The sequence below is a fragment of the Opisthocomus hoazin genome, chromosome 15, assembly GCF_030867145.1.
Source record: "Opisthocomus hoazin isolate bOpiHoa1 chromosome 15, bOpiHoa1.hap1, whole genome shotgun sequence".
Classification (NCBI taxonomy): domain Eukaryota; kingdom Metazoa; phylum Chordata; class Aves; order Opisthocomiformes; family Opisthocomidae; genus Opisthocomus; species Opisthocomus hoazin.
The window spans coordinates 14,070,250-14,094,223 of NC_134428.1; the positions used below are offsets into that span (position 1 = coordinate 14,070,250).

Genomic DNA, 23,974 nt, shown 5'->3' on the forward strand with positions numbered 1-23,974 from the left:
GAATGAGCTCAAGGGCCAACCACCTTTCTGTGCAAGTGGCGTTGCCTGTTGACAGTCTGCAGCAGAGGAACCCCCCAGGGAACATCCATCTTTGGAGAAAGTCACCGAAAGAGGCAGTGCGGCTTGCACAGACGATGGTCTGTGCTGATGTTAACACCATTCGCGTTTGGCAGCCCGGAGCAGAGTCCGTCAGGAGACCCACAGACAGCCATGGTTTACAACCAGGTTTAACCCACCGCCGCCCCGGCTCCCCTCAGAGCTCGGCGCCGCCAGGGGGCGCCCCGCGCCCTTCCCGCCGCCTGCGCCGCAAGATGGCGGCGGGGAGCGCGGCGCTGGTGCTGGCGCTGGCGGCGGGGGCGCTGGGGCTGGCGGCGCTGCTGCGGCGGCGGCGGCGGGCGGCGGCGGGGCTGGTGTGCGTGGCGGTGCTGGGCGACTTGGGCCGCAGCCCGCGGATGCAGTACCACGCGCTCTCGCTGGCCCGGCACGGGCGCGGCGTCGCGCTGCTGGGCTACCTCCGTGAGTGAGGCCCCGGCGCGGCGGACGGTTCGAGCGAGGCCGGGGCTGGGGCCGGGCCGGGCCAGGGCGGGGCGGTGCGCGGGGGGCGCGCCGCTGACGGGCCTCTCCCCTCTGCAGAGAGCAGGCCGCACGGCGACGTGCTGCGGAGCGGGAGGATACGGCTGGTGCCCGTGGCCGACCTGCGGGGGCTGCAAGGTGGGTGCGGGCCGGCCCCGGCTCCCGGCCCCGCCGGGCGTCCTCTGCCCGGGGCGGCGGGAGAGCGAGGGGCCGGGCCGGGGGCCGGAGCGCGGCTGCGGCGGGCGCGTGTGTTCGGGGGGAGCAGAGGAAAAGGGGCGATGGGGTTTACGTGGGAAAACCAACGCCCCGACGGGGGATCGGGGCTCGCCAACGCGGTGGGGCTGGCCCGGGCTTGTGTGCTGGCTCGGCCGCGCATCCTCGGTGCCGGCCTGTTCGGAGCACTTGTGGTACTGAGGCACATCAGTGCGGTTCTCATGCAGCCTGAAACAGGGACCTTTTTAAATTTGTTATTTTTTACCTTGTGTGTATGTTTATCCATACCTACCCCGACTTATTTCTATACGAAACACAGAACGGGAATTTGTAGGGGTTGCGAGATGGTTGTCTAAAAACAAGTTTCCCTTTTTACAGCGTGCTGTTATTTTAAACCTTGCTCTCAGAGGTGACTGGTTCTGTTATGATATGCACGTTTCTGTCTGGGGACCCCCAGTATTCTTACTGGGTTTTCTGTCATTTTGCAGTTGGTCCAAAGCTCTTCCAGTATGTTATAAAAGTCATTGTGCAGGCAATACAATTACTGTACACGATGCTGAAGATAGATCAACCATCCTATATTCTTCTTCAGGTATGTTTTGTGTTGGGTGTAATATTAATAAGAATAAATAGTATTACGCTACAGGGCATTTTTAGCAGTCTCAGATGTTTGTTCTAATTATTTGAGAGCTAAAATTGGCCTAATCAATGGTGTAAACTTCTATCAAAACTATTATAACAACATTTGTTCTTCTGCTTAATTGTTGAGCTTTGAAGCTTTGTTGACACAGATAATAGTAAAGAGTAAATCTAAAGAGAAATCTTTGTATGTTTATTGGGGAGGAATTTTGATCCTGACCCAACGGTAAAAGCTGAAGTGCCTCCCAGTCTTCATAGGAGAAGCCAGCAGTTCTGTAGCTGGTGGGTACAAAATTGTCTCTGTTCATTAAGATCCTTTAAAGCAATGTAATTTCAGTTAAGTTATTTTTTGGTAGTTGCTTAGTGATTTTTCACTTGATTACGGTCTTATGCTGTTTTTATTTGTTTTATTTATTAAACAGAATCCTCCAGGCTTACCTAGTATAGCTGTTGCCTGGGTAGCGTGTCTTTTCTGGGGAAGCAAGCTGATAATTGATTGGCACAATTATGGATATACAATAATGAGTCTGAGTCATGGAAGAAATCACCCACTAGTACAAATTGCAAAATGGTTTGTACAGTAATTTCTTCTCTTCTTTATAAATTACATACCTTTGCAGAATTCAGACAAATGGAAACCAGCGGGGGGAATATAATTAGTGAAGGACCCTTTCTGTGAAGGATTTATGGATTGTCCTGTGTTAAACTACTTTCAGAAAGCATGTTCTATAAAATATTTTTGTTAAGCACATAGGAACGTGACTGATGAAGTAGGCAGGATGCTTTTGTGTGCATATGCAGACTTTGATCTTGTTTTTAGAGTGACTTTATATGTGCTGGGGTTTTTTATTCTCTAATGCTGCTTTACACTCCAGCTCATCTTTAAAGGTCTGTTTCTTGCTGAATCTAATTGGTCACATGTAGATAAAGGCTTTAAAGGCTTTTGAGTGTTGTGGTCTTAGGTCTTACAGGACAAGGGAGCTGTGCTGTATCCCTGCTCATAAACTGATACTGCTTCAGTATAAGGAGTCAATCAATAATCGATAGTTAAATTTCAGTTAGTGGAAGCAGTTGGTTTCTTTTGGTTTTGTTTGGCTTTTAATTAGCATTGGCACTGGTGGGCAGTAACTATTTGGCTGTTGTGATTGCCTGCCTGTGGTTTCTAACTAAGATTGAATTTTTGTCAGGTATGAAAAGCTGTTTGGGCGTTTGTCCGACTATAACTTGTGTGTCACTAATGCAATGAAAGAAGATCTGTGGGTGAACTGCAACATAAAGTAAGTCACATACACACATACTAATTTGTTAGAGGTATGTGAAGTGAAATAACATGGCCCCACTGATTCTGTATTCAGAGGAATCTTACAAAAGCAACTTACTGACCCCTCTCATTGCCCCCGAAACACATTAGTTCAGTTTTGTAAGGAGCTAGTGGAGTGTGGGCACACCTCATTGACTAGAAGGTGGCAGTCCAGGTGCTACGGAAGTTTTCTGCCAAGCTGCCTATGTAATTGCAATGAGGCAGATGCCATTACATTTATTAACAACTGGTCTGCCCTGCGGTTATGAAGTAAGTTTAAAAACGAGGACAATGATGTCTGCGATTTTTACGGTTGCATTATTCCTCTTCAGTATGCACACAAGAAAAGGGTCCTCTGTCATGGGATTAATATGTCTATCTTGGTGTATTCCAGTGAAATTCAGGAATACAGGAAGTTGTAAGCGTCAAAAAAGTCACTATTTTTCTGTATTAATTCACTTAATTACTTTCTGCAATACGTTGTTGTAGCCTGTCACTGTACCGTATGCATTTTGTTACATCTGTGTTTAGTCTAACTTGTGATTTCATTTCATTACAGGGCAGTAACGCTGTATGACAAGCCAGCTTCTTATTTTAAAGAAACACCATTAGAACTTCAACATCAATTGTACATGAAACTTGCCAGAGACTACGAGCCTTTTAAACCACGGTACATGGAATTAAAGCATGCAGTTACAGTCCTTATCTGAATGACAAGAAGTTATTGCACTTGGTTACCCGAAATACTTTCACGTGGGGTCACAAGTTACTGCTCATCAGCAGGCAGAGGGGTCTGTGTGTGCTCTTAGCAGCAGCAGATGCTGTGCAAGTTGGCTTAATTGTCACTAGGAGAGGCCGGAATGAGTGAAATCATTGAACTGTGATAACACAAAGAGAAATAATAGAAGTGTTTTATTTTTAAAGAAGCTGGTGTAAGTACTGAGGCAGTCTGTAATAGAATATCTCTAGGGTGGAACTCGGCAGTTGTCTAGTTCCCATTGAACTAGATGACAGTGACTGGATGCTTTGTTAATAGCAGCCCTTCCTTTCACTTACTGTGGAGAGGTTTCAGGGTCTTGGTCCAAGTGTGCAGCGTTCCTCTCTGGCTATGTGCAGGATGTCTTCTATAGTGGATTTGACAGGAAATGACTTTACCAAACTAATGCTTGAAAAATAAGTGACATCCATAATGTATAGTGGTTTCTTTTTGGAAATGCTTAGTATAAAATGTATAGGTTCTGGGTTTAATTGAATAAATGTACTGTTGGACTCCATGCTCTACCATATGTTTGGGACAGCTGGAAGGAGAGGCTGCCTGTTTTCTCCACTGGTTAAGGAAAACGCTTTGTTAGAAGATGGAATTGTACCTGTAGCTGTGGTGTCACTAGGCTCTTGGTAGCAATAAGAAAGATGACGAACAGCCTCTCTTATGATCCAGTATCTCTGCAGCTCAGAAGCAAAGCGTGTGGAAATTCGTGCTGGTTAAGCATAGTATTTCCTTCTGTGATTGTTGGCTGTGTTTGTGTAGTCCATACTGAGAAAATTCTGTTTCCGTAGTACAGAGTCTGTCAGCTCGAATGCTGAGCGGTCTGCCTTTACAGAAATGGATGAAAAAAATGGACAGGTGAAAAAAACCAGAGGACGGCCAGCTCTGCTGATCAGCAGCACAAGCTGGACAGGTTTGGAAACATAGTTTCACTTTTAATGTGTAACCACTGTTTAACAAAAGATAAAACGAGGGCTGTTTATACTTCCTCACACTTGACACTTGCCGTGCTATAGAGACGTGTACATCATCAGTGGCAAAGGTACTTTTTTCTCTTCATTTGGCTGGAAGAATTTGAAGACAAGTTGTATATAATATACCTGTATAATGTATTTTAATTATAGAGCTACAGTCTAGAGGCTCAGATTCAAGAACGATTAAAGAGATTTCCTGCTTTTTTTAACTTGAGTTCTAGATATGCTATCATGCATGGTGGCATAAAATGGATTAATAACCTAAAATACTCCTTTATTTCTGATGTGTATTGCGTAGTTTTCTCACATTTTTTTTCTCTGTATGAAAAAGGGAACAGAAAGTGGAAACAAATCTATTGCTAGTAACCACGGGCAGAGTTGTCTGTACTTTTGAATTAACAGGGCAAGTTCTATACTTAATTCTGTAGCTTTAGAACCTAGAAATTTTTAGCTTGATAGCTTTGAGAATGTGCAGTATTTGTGGCTTGTTTGTCTGCCATGTTGCCCATAAGGGGAGCAAATAAACACTCTGTATGGTTATAGACTTTTATTTATGAAAGTAGTTCCAGCAGTTTTTTAGTAGGAAAAGCACATTCTATACTGAAATCATTTCAGTGAAGGTGAGGAAAATCTTGATTGCTGTTACTTAAAGACAATAATACATTATAAATGGTAGAAATACAAATGTCACTAATAAAGTCTTCTCTTTCAGAGGATGAAGACTTTTCAGTCCTTTTAAAAGCTTTAGAAGGTAGGTGTGAAGGAATTCATCTCACCTATTCAAGGAGGAATGATTGTATTCTGCACAGTGTATTCTACACAAGGGTTTCGCTAAAGAACAGTGCTTCCATATTCAGGTGAAAATGCAGGTGTATTTGATTAATTAGCAGTGGTTTAAGAGTAGTTGAAATAATACAGAAGTGCAACATCTGGTTTCAATTAGAGTAGTTGTCAGAATTGTATTTCTAAGTAGCTTGTAAATAGCAATTTTATTTTCTAAGCTATTACATATACTTTCCGTAGGCATCTGCTAATAGGAAAGAAGGGAATATGCATTGTCTTATTTTGGAGACTTTGCAGCTGCAGTTTCTAAATCAATAGATTGAAACAGCTGATATGGTGAAGTCAAACAAATGCTTCATCAGTAGTGCATTTGAAAAAGATCATGGTTTTTCTGTAGAAGTTTGTCAATTTCAACATTGCTAAATTTAATACTATTTTACTAGATACGTGCTTGTAAAGAAATTACCTGAAGTAGGAAGCTAAACAGTACGCTGTGACCATTCTTAAACAAGGCATCCATATATTTATTGACTCTTAACAGTTTGTTTAACTTCTCCAGACTATGAGCAGTATATCAACGAGGGAGTCAAGCTTCCATCTTTAGTATGTGTGATTACAGGTAATAGTTTATTCAATTCTTTCAGTGCTAATACAGAAGACGTCAAGTTTACTTTTGTTCTATACTGATGCTTCTGTTGATCGTGAGGAGAGAGGAGAGGCTGTTAGTTGTCTTTATGTCTGGTTGCAAGAGTAGTGATTTATAGTTGGACTGTTACAGCCACATAATCATGGCAGACTTTTAAAGAGAAAAAGCTCTCAGCCTGTGTGTCTAGTACAACTGTGCATTACTCTGTTCAAAAGAATTTAAGCTCAACAATGAGATGCTGCAGCAAAAGAAACTTAAAATCTGATGTTTGGAGTGTTAAGCAGAAAGGTTTTTATTTAGTGTTAGAAAAGAGGACCTAATCATCCAGCGAGGTTTTGCCAAAAAGTTGTGTAGACAGAATGAATGCTGTTTGGTTAACTTTCTCATTAAGAGCAAGCTAAAACTTGTTGTGATTTTGAAGGGCCAATTGTACCGATATAATTTGTCATTAGTAATTTATCTTATGGCTGTAGACAAAATGCAGGTCAAGACTGGGCGATATTGATGGCAGACCTTTACGAATATAGAGTAAACGAGAAGTCTACGTTCGCATTGCTTTCAAAGGGACATAGTCTTTTATGTGTCTTTTTGGGGAGTGTGTGTGGTATCTTTTTTGATGTACCTGATACAACAGCAGTTTGTCAGCTGTAAAGTAAGATGCCCAGACAATGCTATTTTCAGTCATCTTGATTAAAAAAATGATTATATATATTTTTCTGTTTTAAACAGGCAAAGGACCTCTAAAAGACTACTACAATGGACTGATAAATAAACTGCACTTTGAACATATCCAGATCTGTACACCGTGGCTTGAAGCTGAGGATTACCCTCTTTTGCTTGGTAAATAATGGATTATGAAATAAGCTTGAGAATGTGTGGAAAACAGCTTAGCCCACTTGCAGAGAGCTGATACAGATTTTTGTGTGGAAGCTGGTAGAATATAGTAAGTGAAAGAAGTTGCTGATTAGTGATGGTATATTCATGGTTTTGACTCATGCCAGCAAGTTTGCTAAATTTCTGTAACTAGTTTTTCACTGTTACCCCAAGAAGTAGGTATAGTACCTGTGTTGCTATTTTAGCCTGTTCTTTTTTGTTTCTTCTAACTATGCTGAAATACAGTGTGCCTGTGTTTGTTCTAGTTTACATTTAAGATCATTTCAGTAAATGAAATTATGATGTGAAATCATGACGTTTTTGGCTGAGAAACCGAAAGTAGCTGAACTTATAAATCAATTTGTCTTTGGAATAGTGTTCCCTCAGCATGCTCGTTATACTACCATAAACTGTCAGTAAGCTTAATAAAGTAGTTAAATATATATTCAACTTGATCTACATTATGCAGGGTTAGAGCCTGCCAATTCATATGGCTGTAAAACACTGTGTTTATTTGGTACTTTTAAACTAATGAATATAATGGCTATAAAATCACACTAATTTCTCTGGTTTGAAATCGATTGAACTGGAAGAGGTCACTAGTGAGTCACGCAGCATATTCTGTCTGGCTTGTGATGGAGTTTTCTTGTGCAGTTATCCATTCTTAGAAGATTAAGAGGCATAAAGGCTGTTTTGAATTAAAAGGAATTCTAAAATTTCATGTATTTTAATATGCACTCACCTGGTATGTTTCCAAAGCCTGACTCATTTTAGTCAAAATACTTTACCTACCCCCCCCCGAGTGCTTGGAATTGAGTCATTGTGGAAGGTGTTGCATATAGCTTGGTTTTAGCTTGCATCATCCAAGGAGTATGTAAATAGAAAGGTTTACAGGTTTAAGACTGCAAGAACTGTTTTCAGAGAATTCAGACTCTTGCCTGTTTTGTTTGTGTTTCAGGCTCAGCAGACCTGGGGGTGTGTCTCCACAGATCATCTAGTGGTTTGGATTTACCTATGAAGGTGGTAGATATGTTTGGGTGCTGTTTACCTGTGTGTGCAATACATTTTGAATGGTAAGAGCTTGCTTATTTTGATACAGTTTAAGGGGATCATATAAAACAGTATTCTTACAAAGCAAGAGTTCAGCAGCTACAGCATGTATCAAATTCCAGTATTATGCCATAAAAAAAAATTATTCGACAAGGTGAGTTAGAAATCAAGATTGTTTTATTTTAAGTTAAAAAATTAATACTATTTTCTGCAAAGGTGGGAGCATTTAATGCAACCACTTGCCTTAAAAAATAACTACCCTGTAATCCTTGGTTTCCATGTACTTCATTTAAAAAAAGCTTCCTTCTGTGTAGGCGTATCTCTGTTCTGTGAGGGGCTGAGTGTATGTGTAGTTGGTCTCAGAATTTACAGTCATTTGGGGAAACAGTAACTTTGATAAAGAAAGATAAATCCCCTGTGAAGATCTCATGAACTGGATCATGGACAGATTTTTCCTGTGGGTGAACTTCAAAGTAGATTATTGCCTTGATTTTTAACGTGTGTCTGGATGAATGGCACGAAGACAGAGTGAGGGCCCTCTTGTACTGTCATGGTAGAGTTGGATAGTTTGTCATAGAAGGGAGAAACAATCTTTAAAAAACTGCCTTCTTGGTTCCATTTTGTCAGGTATGAAGCTCATACCTAGACATCCAGGATCATGATGTTACAGATATCCTAGCAGGGTCTCTTCGGGTGTCACTATGCAACTTTTTAAATGTGTATGTCCCACTGGCTGCTTTTTGTGTGACGTTTTCCTCTATGACTTTTCTTCACAGTTTACATGAACTTGTGAAACACAATGAAAATGGCCTGATATTCAGGGACTCGAATGAACTTGCTGAACAACTGAAGGTAAAGGTTTGACTGATTTCTTTCCCACTAGCTATAACCGCAGAGGGGCGACCATGTGAGCTGCCTTTTTGTATCTGACTGTCATCTGTGTATTTTGCATTCTCGGAAGATACTGCTTTGCCTGGTAAATGTTATTGTCCTCACTTCTATTTCAATATGAATCTGAAGCTGGCAACAACATTTTAAATATTGCCATCGTTCACTATTTATAGGGCCAGACCAAAGAGCACTCTCTTATTGCAGCATTGTAGTCAAGGGTTAACGTTGCGGGGGCTAGAATGAGCCTAAAATGTAATATGATGGTATTTTTCTGTGTTCTTCCTTTTTTTAACTTACAGATGCTTTTCTTGGGATTTCCTACACTGGAAGGCAAACTTCACAACTTCAGAAAAAACCTCCGTGTGTCCAAGCAGCTGCGCTGGGATGACAGTTGGGACCAGACTGTTCTTCCTTTGCTTGGGCAGAATGAATGACTTTTTAGGGGAGGAAGGTGTCAAAAAGCTAATATATTCCTGGATAAACAGTGAATAAACACTTTGTATTGTCTAGCGTTGCAGTTTTTAACTACTTCATCTTGGGACGATTGTTTGGACACACCTTTTCCTTTACAATTTGAGCTTCTCGTAAGAAGAATAGTGCTGAAGGTGCAGCCGAGGCTATTGTGTGCCGATGGCGTAAGTCTTGAGGGAAGACAGGGTTCCTGCACTGAAGGAGGGCTTGGGATGAACCTTGAGAAAGTGGGAGGGAGGTTTAGTTACTCTGGAAGTTCACATGCGCAAAAGCTGTTACCTGTGCTGCTTGAAGGTCACTTCCTGGTGAACATACTTAAATACATACGTAAGCTATTACCAGTTATACCTACTGTACAGTAAGCACTTCAGTAGGTAATTTGAGTGTTTTTTCTTGCAAGTGGGAGATGCCTTTTATTTGAATTGTTTTATTTGAACTGAGGATACGGTGAGTTTTTATTTTTTCTGCCAGTTAATATTCTTGGCTAGTCTTCCTTAGACAAGTGCTGAATATCCTCTTGTATGATTTTATTGTGACAGAACCATTTAGTTTCAAAATTGTTTTCCTTTTTACGTGTGTGCAAGAAAATGAAAGCATAGCTGCTGGTATGTAACAGCTTTATTGAACACTTAAGAGGAAAACAGACTTCAGTGCGTGTTGTCCTTGTGCACTGAGGTGAATGTGCCTATTTACTGTGAGAAAGAACATAAATTTTATCCCTTCTTGAACAGATGAAAAGGAAAAATAAAACTAGAACAGGTTATTGAAGTATGTATAACCTAATAAAAGGGCACTTCACTTTCCCAGTGCTTACTTGGGTATACCCTTCATCTTTATTTTTACTGTTAATATTGGTTTCTTGTGCAGACCTAATGCTTGCCAGATGCTTTTGTCATCACCTTTTGAATTCTTTATAAAATATGTGTCAGTTACTTAAGGAATAGATGTGCTTGGTTTTATCATGTGATTACTGCTTGCATTGAGCCTCTTTAGAGTTCAGTGGTGGTTTCTGCACCAGCGTTTTTAAACCTGCTTGCTGAGTAATCATTTAATGTCTGCTTTTGCCAGGCTAGACGGCCATTTCCTAATCCTGCCTTTCCCCTTCTGCAGCATGGTTACAGGAGACACACTCTCTTTTCAAAAAAGATTGTTGACAGCCATTTGGTTGCATTGGTGGGAAGGTGAAGAGAGTCTTAAGTTGCTTACTGCAGGGGTTTGGCAGTTTCACTAGTTTACTGGGTGAAGAATGATCCATAAAGATGTATTTGCTGATTTATTTATTTATTTACTATTTTCTTTCTGTTTTCAAGCAAAATTCTGTCTGGTGGTATGGCCATTCCACTTTAGATGTTGATATGCACATGGAGGTAGTTAGGCACTTCTCTAATTAAACAGTAATGCCAATAGCTTTAAAGAGGTTTCATCCTCCTATAATAAAATTTTTTAGATCCAAAATTCTGAAACAAAGCGTAGTGGGATAACTTCGCTATATCCAACTTAATACTAGCAGTCATGGCCTCCTTCAACTGGAAGAATAAGATGATTCTTCATGTTTCAAGTTACCTGTCATCTATCGCTACAGGATGAGCAGGCTAAGTTCATCTTCTTCTAAGTTGCTTTTAAAAAAAGTACAGAAAAGGAAGTCAAGAGAGGAGAAAGAACAGCATATTTGGTTTGCTGCTTTAGGATCAATACTGTCCAACAGGAAAATGATTAATGGAGTACGGAGAGTTTCAGAGAAGGTGAGCTAAACTCTTCCTCCTTGCAGTACACAGAGCACTGCTACAGAGTGCGATTCTTTCTGTATTTTCTGGCCAGTCGGAGAGGATGGCTTCCTGATAGCGAGTTGTGAGAGTGCCAGTGTGAGACAAATGTAAATCAAATTCTGATTTTTTGCTATCACTGCAGAATAAAGATGCACTTGATGTACAGCAGAGTTTATGACCTCCTCTTACAGCACCATGTAAGCCTGTGATACCATCTACTATATTTACTGTAGGTATTATTAATTTTTTAATATGACCCGTACTGCAAGTATGTAAGTATATACAGGCAAGTATAAAAAGCAGACAACAATTACAGCTTGTTTTAATGTTAAAAAAATATTTATTACTATGAAACATTGTATTGCTCCCTTGTCAATATGCGATATTCCTCCTGTGATCTTGCAGATGTGCCTCCATTATTTACAAATCAAAACATAGCCGAAAAAAAAATAAATACAGTGCAATTCTGTTGTCTCTACAGAATCAAAGTGCAGTACAGTTAGGGTTTTTTTTTGCTGCCACTTGAGGCTCAGAGCTGCTGTCAGGGGCAGCAGCTTGCTTGCATACATGCTGACAGTTACAGGAAGAAACGTACCTCACTCTGACAACAGTCTGTGCATACAGTTGTATCCTCAGTGCCTCTCATGTACGCTTCTAGAATTCAAGATAATCTTGTTGCAAGGATGAGATAGCTCCTGTTGGTCTGAAAATTCTAATTGTGTCATATTTGCTAAGTCTATACAAATAACTGTAGAATAGTTACATTCGGCTGCATGTCATAGGGAAATATACTGTTGCTGTGGGCTGGAATAATCTGCCATCCGATCCCAACTTTATCTGTAAAGAAAAACACTGGGAATCATGGTTTTGCTTAATAAAATGAAGAGCAAAAGTTGCATGTCAAGTTCTGCAAGAAGACATCTGTTAAGGCAGGCTACAGGCAAATGCTTATGGGTATGTATTTTTAAAAATTTATAGGTGTGCTTGTGTAATGCACTCAGCGTAATTTTGTGAATTAACTAATTGCTGTAGGCCAGCTGTACAGCTAGTAGACTGCAAAAGACAAGCTCTTGAAGAGTATAGCAAGAAAAATCCAAAATACCTCCCTATTTTATTTAATCTCTAGGGGTTGGTTTTTTGGACCCTCAAAGAACAGATAAGGTAAAGGGTTTAGGCTGCATCTCAAACATTATCACTGTGACAGTGCAGCACAGATGTTCCTCTTCTTAAGCTTAACCCTTTTTTAGTTTCCTGTTGCCACCACACTCGCAATTCAGAAGCTGGCACTCTTAACAAATGTGAGTTGTGATAGACAGGATGTGGCAAAAAGCTGAGTTCCAATCTCCTGATGAAATCCGTGTGGAACAGTTACTGCTCTTAAGCAGTCAGCTCCTAAATCCAGCTCCAGGATAAGAATCTCAGTATCGGACAATACCCATCACCAAACAGTGTTCCCGTTCGTCTCTCCTACAGATGAAGTAATGGGGAAAGAGGCCAGAACTATGGATACACTTGATGAAAGAGGCACCTACCAAGTTCCACCTGGAACAGGTGATACGTGTCTGGGTTACGAATGGTGAAAGCAATGTAGACCTCAGGAGGTTTTCTGTCTGCGCTGAGAGTGGAGAGTTTCTGTAGCACTCCAACAAGGGCTGAAGTTATCTCTGGATCATATACCACATCTGCACAAAAAGGAAAACATGAAATATTTATTGGATAAGTAAATAAGCAAAAAGCATAATTAAAACTACAAAATGAGAAGATAAAATATTTACCTTACAGGAGAATATGATTGAGGGGTTAAAAAATCCCAATAAGAGATCTTTGAAAATGCCTCTATGTGCTGTGTGAAGTGGCCCTCATCTCTAACATCAGTCCAACATCACTGAAAAAAAAAAATCAGTGCTCCTTTTTGTAAATGGATTGTCAGATACTGCATTTGAGCCCATCTTAAGTGAGACAGCAAAGACACTGAGCGTTGGTACTCTGTGTTACAACTGTCCTTAGCAGAACGAAACTGCATTGTTAAAAATCTTTATTTTAGAGGCTGATTGCAAAGGACTTGATTTGAACTGCAGCATTTTTCATCTTGAATAATTTCCTTGAGAGCAGAAATAGCGATAAAAGGTAAAACTGATCACTAAAGGGTACAAAATCTCAGCTTTACTGATTAGCACTGTGATTCTGAATCGTGTCAGTCTCGTGTTCAGGAGTGACACTCAAGAGGTGGTTGTTCACTACGCAGAAGTGTCAAGGCATGTGCACGTACCACGGACAGACAGACCGGCCACTCCTGATGCAACGTAATAAGGGAACGTCCTGCAGTAACTAGTAACAGCAAGCACTAGATACATAGAAATTGCCCTCAGTTCTGAGTTGCTTTGCCTTCATGAGTCCAGCCTGTGCTGGTTTGTGCATTCTCTGAACAGTACAGTTGGCATCAGGTAACATACATTGACTTTATTTTACAGAATTCACATATTCAGTGCATCGTGTGATACCTTTGATGACAAAGGCAGTATATTTTGTCATTTTTTTCCACCTGAATTCTTCAGTAATTTTGGCTTTGCAGAGCCCCAAATCAGGGAATAAAATTCTGTAGCTACAGCTAAGAAATTTTACTGCTGCTAGATTTTCCATTATTAGACTTTTTTAATACACTCCCTCCAGATTTATAGATAGGCAAGTTCCAAAAAAAGGTTTGTGGTTTGTTTTTTTTTTAATGTTACCCCTCAAGAGAATGCCAAGATTGCACGTTATTACTAATGAGGCTCTTAAGAGTGACAGATTTATCATCTTCTCTTTCTGGATTTAAAAAAAATGCTTATTCCTGCATGATAGCACACAGTGAGGCATAATCAGAAGTGTAACGTACCTGCTGCAACGATGACGTCTGGCTGAAGATCCAACAGTTGTTTTTCTGTGACTGAGCCCCAGTCAAGTTCTGCTACAACTAGTTTTGGGGTTTGGTGATTTGTTGCTTCTGCCTCCTGGCCTTGGGACTCCGTTTGGATGTGCTGGGTAGTTCCGGGCTCCAAGACAAAGCCATTCAAACGGAGGTTTTCTGTCAGCTGTTTGAGCACACAGTGGTGGTAGTCACTGAATATGTACGTCTTGGGACTGCAGGTTTTACAGATTGCAATTCCAGTGAAGCCAATCCCACTTCCCAATTCCAAGACTGTCCTGAAAGGTAATGCGTAAAAGAAGTACTTGTTAGGACTCTAAATTGAGTTAGGAAGTCAAAACAGTCTAAGTATCTCTAAATGTAAAATAACTTACAGATTATTTCAATAATTTTTGAGTAAACCTTCTACAATCTAATCTTTGCTTCAAATAACTGGGAGCGTTGGTAAACACTGAAGATGCAATTGTAAGAAGAAAAATTAATTACTTGAAATACTGCTTTTGTGTATGGTACAAAGCATTTCCACCACAGGGATGAGATACATTCCCACCTGCTTTTAGACTTCTGCAGCATGGTTGTCTCCATCTAAACTGGTTGTCCAATTCTTTTCATATTCAGTAGAGAGAAACGGACACTTGAGCAGCACAGTTCCTTGTGAGGTCGGTATTTTAAATTAACTTAGCTGAATCCTTCCTTGACAGTGCTGGTTCCCCTCGACTGCTTATAAACACAGTCGAGACGATGAGATCAGATCTGCACACCTGCACACTGATCATCTGAAGTTAGGTGAGATGAATCCCATCGTGGAGTGAATTAAAGTTACTGGCTAGGTAGTGCGGTAGCTGAAATTTAACAGCCTGCTTCACAGAGCAGGTCAGACTGCATGGTGGAATGGTTTTGGTCTTAGAACCTGTCTTAAAAGAACTACGAGGTCCTCTCCTGGATTTAAGTTCAACTGTTGCAGAACAGAGAGCAGCAGTTACCGAGTAGCAAAGGGGTGTAGTCATTTCAGGTATTTTGAAGATAAATATTGTATATTATTAAATTACAGTTGTGTAGCTCACAATATGAATGAAAATATCTTTCCCCATAGAATCATAGAACTATTGAGGTTGGAAAAGACCTCTAAGATCATGAAGTCCAACTGTCAACGCAACACCACCACGGCTGCTAAATCATGTCCAGAAGTGCCACATCTACACATTTTTGGAACACCTCCAGGGATGGTGACTCCAACGCTTCCCTGGGCAGCCTGTTCCAATGCCTGACCTCTCTTTCAGTAAAGAAATTTTCCCTAATATCCAATCTGAACCTCCCCTGACGCAAGTTGAGCCATCCTTCTGTCTGTGCTGCTGTGGTTACCTGTTACTGAAAACAGCAGAGTTCTCTATCGCCCATTCAGCGAGATGAAGCGCAGCGTCCCATGTGACGAGCCCCGTGGTTCCTCCAGAGATAATCGCCACGCTCTCGGACAGGGTAACAGACTCACCCGTGGGCTGGAGGACACACACAAGAAGATACAGATGGATCAGCACAGACAACAGGTTTTACAGTTTACAATCAATATTAGTGCCTGGAAAAAGGTAGGAAGCAGTCTGGGTGTCTGGGGCTTTACTTTTAAAGCCAATTATTACTTAGTTCAGATGATTAAAAGTGATTTATAACAACGCGGCATTAGTTCTTACAGTATCATACATAATCACAGAATGTTCGGGGTTGGAAGGGACCTCTGTGGGTCATCCTGTCCAACCCCCCTGCCGAAGCAGGGTCACCTAGAGCAGTCTGCACAGGACCGTGTCCAGGTGGGTCTTGAATATCTCCAGAGAAGGAGACTCCACAGCCCCTCTGGGCAGCCTGTGCCGGTGCTCCGTCACCCTCAGAGGGAAGAAGTTCTTCCTCATGTTCAGACGGAACTTCCTGTGCCTCAGTTTGTGCCCATTGCCCCTTGTCCTGTCACTGGGCACCACTGAAAAGAGCTTGGCCCCAACCTCCTGACACCCACCCTTCAGATATTTATAAGCATTTATAAGGTCCCCTCTCAGCCTTCTCTTCTTCAGGCCCAGCTCCCTCAGTCTGTCCTCAAAGGAGAGATGCTCCAGTCCCCCAATCATCTTTGTAGCCTTCCGCTGGACTCTCTCCAGTAGCTCCTCCTTACCAGTAAGTAGTTCTTGTAACAGTGAGTAGATTCTTCCTCATTTAAAATGTCTGCCAGTGTATCGTACAGCTCATCCAGGGGTTCAGCTGCTGTGGATTCATGCTGTGCCAAAGAGAACAGGGCAGTCTCAGGTCTCATCGAGCAGAAAACGCACACACATTAAGTACCACTTTAATACATCATTGGCTCTAATATTTACACTGAATGCTATTTTTTGTTAATACAAATAATTCAGCTTGGCCCATAATGTAAAACTGGCATATTTTCAAGGAAAAAAACAACCCACAAATACTTGCAACCACCATGAAAAGTCAGCGCTACCTTTTTGATGAGTTCAGCTAGAAAACATCTTCTGTACTTGGTGGAAGGGGGATATTTTACACACAAAGGGTGGAGAATAGTCTGAAACAACAAAACAACAACTGCAGCTGAAACCAGTTACCAAGTGAAGGCTTTATGAAGGGCAGAAGGGGCCAGAGAAAGACACGGGAGCCAGGAATTGGCTCTCTGCGTCACGAAATGCATTGCAATTTGGTCTGTAGCTAAAGGCAGCGATGCTGAGCCAGAGAATGGAATCTGGCGACTTCTGGTCAGCCCGTGCCTTTACAGACCAGCAGCAGCAAATGCGGTTTTTTCACTTTTCAGAAAGTGAGTGGGAAGCAGAGCCCGGAGCACCGAGGGCCGGCTGGCCCGGCCGGCTTGAGACGCTAACGGCACCTCTGCTCCGGCACACGGGTCTCAGTTTTGATGCTAAGAACTGCCAAATAGCGGGAAGAGAAGGAAATCCGCGGAGACGACCAGTCGCTCATCTTCGGAGCCACAGCCCGCCATCGCCGTGCTCGGGCCAGGTCCCTCCCGCCATCGCCGTGCTCGGGCCAGGTCCCTCCCGCCATCGCCGTGCTCGGGCCAGGCCGGGCGCTCTCCCGCCTCACCTGGTGCAGGATATCCGCGAGGAGGGAGGAACCCGGCGAAGCCCGCAGGTTTCGTTCCAGTTCCTAGAACAGAATAAACAAAGCTGAGGCTTCCCCGTCCCCCCGGCCGCGGCGGCCCTCGGCCCGCTCCCCGCCGTACCGCCCAGGGGAAGGAGCGGAGCTGCCGGGCCGCCAGGAAGCGGCGCTGGAAGCGGAGCTCCAGCTCCGGCTGCGCCATGGCCTCCGGCAGGCCAGGCCGCGGGTCCCCGGCCTCGCCTGATCACCGCCCTGGGGCGGGGCCGCAGAGGAGGGGCCGCCGAAAAGAGGAACCCTCCCGCCTGAACAGGGGCTCGAACCCTGGACCCTCAGATTAAAAGTCTGATGCTCTCCCGGCTGAGCTATCCAGGCCCGCAGGGGGCGCTGCCCAGGCCCCACCCCCCGGCCAGCCGCCCGCGGGCCTCGGCCTGTCCCCGCGCACCGTGATGACGCACCGCCGCGCGCCCTGAGGACGTCAGCGCCGCGCGCCGCCGCGAAGGACACGGCGCCCGCCGGCCGCGCTGAGCCGGGCCAGGCCGCACCGGGATCGGGACCGGAGCCGGAGCCGGGGCCGGCGGCGCCATGAGCGGCTACAGCGAGGACGAGAAGCTGCGGCTGCAGCAGCTCCGCGCCCTGCGGCGCCGCTGGCTGCGGGACCAGGAGCTGAGCGAGCGGGAGCCCGTCCTGCCGCGGCAGCAGCCCGGGCCGGTGGCCGCCTTCTGGGAGCGCTTCCTGCGGCCCGGGGGGTTCTGGCGGCACCAGGTGAGCGGCGGGGGGGGGACGGGACGCGGGCCTGGCCCCGCCGCCCCGGCCCCGGCCCCGCCGCCCCGGGCCTGACGCGCCTCCCGTGCCCCCTCCCGCAGGTGTTCAAGGCCTGCGAGACCGGCGGCTTCGTCCTGACGCGGGTGCTGATCCCCGCCTGGATCATCCTCTACTACCTGAAGTACCACGTCATGGTGCGTGCAGCGCCCGAGGGGGTCGGGGAGAGCGGGGGAGACCCCGGAGGAAGCGCTCCCCTAGGGAGGGGGGCTGGTGGGGTGAGCAGGCGCGTCGGGGGTTATGCGGATGTCCCGGCTAAGCCTCTGCTGTGGGTTAAGGTGACGTCCCACGGTCACGGCGACCACGGCTTTTGGTGGTCTTTTATAGCGGTGACCGGCTTTGACCGTGCTGACTCCTGTGAACCGGAACGCTGTGTCTGAACTGTCGCGTTCCTGGAGGAATGGTGATGCTGGGGATAACCAGACTGCAGCAGCGAGTGTGGGGAAGGGGAGCGGCCAGTGCAGTGGCAGTGGGACAGACCTTCCACTTCTACAGCCTTGTCTTCCTTGGGAGGTGTAGTTTTATTGGCCTGTGGCATTTCTTTAACTGGTGGAAAGAACCCGGCTTAATGAGCCTTGTACTCCATAGAGCCTGTGTTTTAGAAGGGTCACTTTCCCCATGTTTGGAAGTCTTTTGTACTTCATGTGGGTAACTCTCCTTTTTCTTTACCCTTTCCCTTTCTCCTTTCCCTCCTTTCAGAAAATGCCACACGGTGTTGTTATGTCAAATCCACGGATATTCCCAGTAAGTCTGTTAATACTTGTTTTATCTTCCAGCTTGGTAAAACAGACAGAAGAGGGGTAACTTGGGGAGAAGTGCAAGGTTTGTGCAGTAGCCATGCAGGAGAATTTCTAGAAGGATGAGCTCGATACCATGAGCAGGCTGCCCTGGAGCAGCACAGTTACAGTATTGTGAAGCAGTTTTCATGTTGTCCTCAGAGCAGACAGTCCGTGTTTCAGAGGTACCTCCTGCTGTAGCGGCAGAAGTTCGAGTACCTGGCTGACAGCACTGCCTGTGCTGGGTGGAAAACGCAAACATTCCCTTAAGGGAATGCAAGCGTTAGCTGTGGCACAGTAACAGCATCTTTGTGAAGGCGTTTGGGTGTTTAAAGCCTCTGCAAAAGCGTAACTATTAAGACATGGAATGACAGAGAGGAGTGGTTCTGCTTCTCCTCGCTGACAGGAGCGGCTGTTGTCAGGAGCCGGGAGGAGTTCGGCGCCGTATCAGTTCTGGCTGCATGAGTTTGGTCCCAGGCGCCCCCAGACAGACAGAGTCGTGTCACCTCAGCTTGGGACAAGTGTCATGAAGCAGAGAGTCTCAGATTGTTTAATCTTTACTGTTTTCAGGCTGCTCCAAGCTGTTACTCGTTGATTGGTGTACGGAGTTGTTGGGCAAACATTCTCATAGAAGTTCAGCTCTGCTGTTTCTGACAGTTGCCCATTTTTTACATAACACCTGCCTAATGATGCTTTATCTAAAATAAAATAAAAGTTCCATCCCTAACGACCCCATGGCACCATACTGAAGGTCAAGCTGTGGGCCTCTGACTTCAGCCCAATTACTCACTTGAGTTAGGTGGGCTCAGTAGGCCAAGACAGCGCCCAAGGCTGTAACAACCAGCAGCTGGGCACCAGATTGACTTTTGAGGGATTGCATAGCTCTTTATGGGCTGCAGGCTGTGGGTTTGGAGACTCGCTCACAGCTGTGCTGTGTTGAAGGTGGTTATGCAGTGCTGTAAGTCCAGTATATATTTTGAAAACAAGGTAGTCCCGAAATGTTTGGCTGCTGTTCTGTAGCTGAAAAGAAAGGGGTGAAGCAATTACAGGTTTCAGATAATTTGGCTGTGATGTTATTTCCCATCCTGGGAAAATGTTGAGTGAATTGAGAGTGGGCTGAGTAAGTTATAGCAAGTTGGGGTTTTTTTTGTCTGGAAGTGGGGACAGCTACAGCTGAATTGAAAGACTGCATTGTGTGAAGGGAGAGACTGGGCGTAGGAGGAAATGCTCACCAAGCTTTCTCATTCCATCAGGGGGACAGAATTTTAGAGACGGGAGAAATTATGCCACCCCTGAAAGATGAACCCGATGAGCACCACTGATGGCTAAAAGCTGATTTCCTTCTTCAGCAAACAAGGCGAGATCTGCAACTGCTTTATCTCTTCTATAAAAGAGTCTTTATTCTGCATTGCCTCCACTTTTCTGTCATTTACTTTCTTCTTTGTCCACATTATTCAAGTTGGTACTTGTATGGGAGTTTCTTTGGCCATTGGTGAGTTTTATTGCCAAGTTCTGGTGATCTCTGACCCTCCTTCCTCAACTTTTTATCTGCCCTCGCAAGACCTGGCCACAGGACATTGTGGGCCTTCCAGTAACAGGAGAGATGCTGTAGGTCCCGGGGGCCTCTGGAGTGGTCTGCTCAGAGGAGGGCTGTCGTGGTGAGCTCCTGCACCGCACTGGCTGTCCTCTTCCCGCCTGTCAAGCCCTTTTCCATCAGCCAGTTCTGACAGAGGCTTCCAGTGACAATTAAGCTTCTTCTACCTGTGTCATCCCACTTCTCTGCCAAGAGAGGGTAGCAGACGGGGCACTGCTGCCAAAATTTCCTCGTTCTTTACCCTTTAGCACTTCCTTCTCTGTCTCCGGCCCTTTCTGAGTTGGAGTCTTCTGCCCTCACTGGCCCCACGTACCCAGGGGTCACGGTTGAACCCGGCAGCAAAGCACCAGGCAGCTGCTCGCTCCCTCCTTCCCTCCCAGCGGGGTGGGGAGGAGAAACGGACAAAAGGGAAGACTCGTGGGCTGAGATAAAAACAGTTTAACAGAAATAACAAAATAATACTAATATACTATTAATAATAATAAGTAGAATAAAATGCAATTCCTCATGAACTCCGCCCGCATTGAGCAGCCATTCCCGGGAGGACAGCACTGGTCCAGAACAGCTGATCCTGCAGAGAGGGCGAAGAGACAAGAAGGGCAGGGGGGCCCAAAGGCCGATGGCAAAACGGTAGCACAGCAAAAGGCTGAAGTGACGAAATCAACAAATGGAACTGAAGCGAGTGGTTCTGCCCAGAGCGGTTCTCCCGAAAAGGACTTTTCTCATGGGAGGGGCTGTTCTGATGAGCCAGAAAAGCCGACTCCAATTATATACAAAGCATAACGCTGATGGTGTGGAGTGCTCACACTGATCAACCTGGATGTCAGTCAGGGTCTGTCCATCTACGCCCCCCTTCCCAGCTCCCTGCACTTGGCAGATAGGAAGCCGAGGAAGATCTTGGTTTCCCTGGTAACGGCTGAGGTATCAATAAGTTACTATATTCCTTCTCCAGCTAAACCCAAACAATGCCCATGCTAGCTATGAGAAAGAAAAGTTTCTAACTGCATGAAGAAAATTAACTTGATTTCAGTCAAACCACCACACCAGGGCACTTCGTACTGGGGAAGACTGGCGTCTTGATGACCAGGGAGTTGATGACCCTTATGGATCCCTCCCAACTCAAAACATTCCATGATTCTAAATATTTTGGTGGCTATTTTAGGGGTAGAAATGACTAAACCAGTGATCCAAAGGGTAAACTTGGGTATGTAAGGGGAGGGGCTGGGACAGAAGCCTCTCGTGACCTCATGGAACTGTGTGTGACCAGTATAACCAGTGTTTGTGAGGTCAGCGTCACATGCAGGAGCCCCTCTGCTGTGCCGGGGGCAGCCAGATCCCACGTAACCCCTCCCAGCAGGGACTCGCACCAACAGGGCCATGGCCAGCGCAGGGGTGACAACTCTCCTGCAGCCAAAGGAGAGCAGAGATGCCATGGACCCAACATCAGGCACCCACGCTAAGCCTGCAGCCCCCAGGCCCATGCTGGGTCTGGGTGCCCCCCAGGTCCTCGCCAAGCCCACGGCTGTCTCCTTCGTCAGGTAAAAGGCAGATCAGCGGGGCACAGTGAGTGGGTAACAAAGTGGAGGGATGGTTGTGGGCTGTGAGCGGGTGGTAGGATTATGCAGGTCATCACTGCGAAGCTCTGGAGGGGGGCATTGGAGGGTAGAGAGTTGGGGGGACTGTTGGGGGCACTGGGGAAGGTCAACAGGAAGTTGATGGAGGCTGTTGAGGGTTATCAGTGGCAATAGGGGGGCAATGGAGTTAATAGAGGGGTTGTGGGGGCTGCAGGGTGGCTGAGAGCTGTCTGTCCTTCCCATGGCCGCATGGGTCCCTGTGACTACCTCTGCCCTGCTGTGTGTCAGCCCCCCCAGCGTGGAGTTCCCCAGGAGCGCTCCTCCCCCAGACTGCTGCCACCTGAAGCGAACCTTTGCCTACACCAACTTGCTTCTGCTCAGCCTGGCTGACCCTGATGATGCCGCAGAGGGGGAGGCTTCCCCTGTCCCCCACCTATACACACCATGCCCCGAGGAGAACGCCGAGCCCTCCGCCCCGCTGGTGAGTGACCGCTGGGGATGCCCTGCCTCCCTGGGGTCCCCTGACACCCCCAGCCCACTAATGAGGGATGGGTTGGGGTGCCCCACATCTCCGAGTTTCCGCTGCACACTTCTGCAATGCTTGTGAGGAACTGGGGACTGTGACATCTCCTGAGGACACCCCACACACCCCGGGGCTCCCAGACTCTCCCAAGGAAGCCCTGACACCTCTCCTCCTCTAGTGAGAGACACCCCCCCCCCCCCCCAGGACTACAGGGTAGCACCCCGAGAGTCCCATGGACATCCCACAGCTCGAGCACCCCAAGAGTCCCCACATCCCTAGGGTGGGGGGCCCAGGTGGCTGCTCTAGGCCACAGACTCAGTCCCAAGTCTCCAGGACTGGTGTGGGTCACCTTGCAGAGCCCCGGTGTGGGGCCCCGGGATCACCTGGGCATTTTGGAACAGATAACCCTCCCTGAGTGGAGGGGATAGATGCCGCTCTCTCAGACAGGGAGGGGTTTTGAGTGTCACAACCCCACCAAAAAAGACAATACAGAACATAGAACATGTCCTGGCACAGTTCCGGCAGGAGCGTTCATCACCACCGCCTCGCCTGTCCTACTGAAGAAGACAGCCCGTGGGTGGCAGTTGGCGAGCAGGTGGGCCACCCACCTGCTGTAGGACACCGTTCTGCTGACCACGTGCTGGACCTGTGCAATGAATGCGCCTCTCTGCAAATACAGTGTGGCTCTTCCCCTGGGGACTCTGGGCCTCAGTTGCACCTCTCAGCATCTCTGAGTCTTATTTCCTTCCCTCTGGCGCTAGATGTGGGTGATGCATTATCTTGACAATGAAATTAAAACTCTCTGGGGTTTGTACGATACCGTTCCCTTAAACGTCTTCTGTGTTACACGCTACCTCCCACTCCATACACACAGGAGTAAGGGGAGTATGCGCAGGTACATCTTCTACATAACTTCCTTTTGAGATCCCTACTAGCTCAAAAATTATTAGAACTACTCTGATCAGTGACAGATATATATAATTTATATATTATATATTTAGTTGTGAGTTATATTTCTTTGTACCTGTCTTGCTGCAAAAAGCCTTCCATTATAACAGCTCAAGGACACATGGCTGTCCAGCCCTGCAGCGAGCCATCAGGACCTCCTCCTTCCTCAGGCTGCAAATGAGAGGGTTGAGGGCAGGTACCGGCAAAGAGCCACTTGCCAGTCCAAAGCTAGGGTAAACTGGAGATTGAGCAGGAGGTAAGCGGTCATTAAAATCTTGGTGTCTTGGGAAGCGAGGACTGGAAGATCCTCTAGTGGTTGAACATGTTAGCCCTTCCTCCCTCTCGCTGGATGCGCCCTAAGCAGGAGCTGCTGGTTTCAGCGCTGGCTGCAGGAGCTTGGCCAAGAAGCCTCCCTGTGCATCCACCAGTCCTCGCCAACGCTGGCTGTGGCTTCCTTTATGTCTGGCTAGCTGGGTCTGCTCCAGGTCAGCTCCCAGCATCTCCCACCCCAGAGGATATCCCTTTGTGTATGAGCTCACAGTCAGTGCCAGGCAAACTCGTTTGCTGGGGAGACCCTGAGGATATGGAGCCGTCTCAGCGCCTGTGTCTGTGCTGACACACAGTGGGACGTATGAGGATTCATACAGCGTTTGCGTGTTGGGTCTTAACTGTGCAAGTCCATGGGGCCACACAGGCTGCAGTCCGGGGCACTGGGAGAACTGGCTGATGCTCTCACAGAGCTGGTCTCCATCAGCTTTGAAAAGTCATGGTGAGCCTTCGCGACTGGA

At 46.0% G+C, this 23,974-nt stretch overlaps 3 protein-coding genes and 1 non-coding gene across 5 annotated transcripts; 2 read left to right on the forward strand and 2 right to left on the reverse strand.

Annotated features, from left to right (window-relative positions):
- Positions 1 to 311: 311 nt before the first annotated feature.
- Positions 312 to 10,116, forward strand: ALG1 (ALG1 chitobiosyldiphosphodolichol beta-mannosyltransferase). 2 transcript variants are annotated; one of them, XM_075436586.1, is made up of 13 exons: positions 312 to 516; positions 634 to 711; positions 1,275 to 1,378; positions 1,848 to 1,996; positions 2,613 to 2,702; positions 3,285 to 3,395; positions 4,283 to 4,404; positions 5,178 to 5,216; positions 5,808 to 5,867; positions 6,624 to 6,734; positions 7,726 to 7,840; positions 8,594 to 8,669; positions 9,008 to 10,116. In XM_075436586.1, exons 1-13 carry the CDS (start codon positions 312 to 314, stop codon positions 9,140 to 9,142), a joined length of 1,395 nt encoding a protein of 464 aa, XP_075292701.1. In that variant the 3' UTR covers positions 9,143 to 10,116. The 2 variants fall into 2 exon arrangements, with proteins under 2 accessions (XP_075292701.1, XP_075292702.1); XM_075436587.1 differs by lacking the exon at positions 312 to 516 and adding an exon at positions 525 to 543.
- A 1,182-nt stretch (positions 10,117 to 11,298) lies between these two features.
- Positions 11,299 to 17,254, reverse strand: EEF2KMT (eukaryotic elongation factor 2 lysine methyltransferase). Its single transcript, XM_075436588.1, has 8 exons — positions 17,077 to 17,254; positions 16,938 to 17,000; positions 16,327 to 16,407; positions 16,006 to 16,107; positions 15,213 to 15,346; positions 13,821 to 14,128; positions 12,478 to 12,627; positions 11,299 to 11,782 (listed from the first exon to the last, which is right to left on the reverse strand). Exons 1-8 carry the CDS (start codon positions 17,152 to 17,154, stop codon positions 11,682 to 11,684), a joined length of 1,017 nt encoding a protein of 338 aa, XP_075292703.1. The 5' UTR covers positions 17,155 to 17,254; the 3' UTR covers positions 11,299 to 11,681.
- Positions 17,252 to 17,324, reverse strand: TRNAK-UUU (transfer RNA lysine (anticodon UUU)). The gene has a single exon. It is a non-coding gene; the product is annotated as a tRNA-Lys (tRNA).
- Positions 17,325 to 17,425: 101 nt separating this feature from the next.
- NDUFB6 (NADH:ubiquinone oxidoreductase subunit B6) lies at positions 17,426 to 19,953 on the forward strand. Its single transcript, XM_075436589.1, has 4 exons — positions 17,426 to 17,714; positions 17,816 to 17,908; positions 18,471 to 18,515; positions 19,801 to 19,953. Exons 1-4 carry the CDS (start codon positions 17,535 to 17,537, stop codon positions 19,867 to 19,869), a joined length of 387 nt encoding a protein of 128 aa, XP_075292704.1. The 5' UTR covers positions 17,426 to 17,534; the 3' UTR covers positions 19,870 to 19,953.
- The last annotated feature ends 4,021 nt before the right edge of the window (positions 19,954 to 23,974 follow it).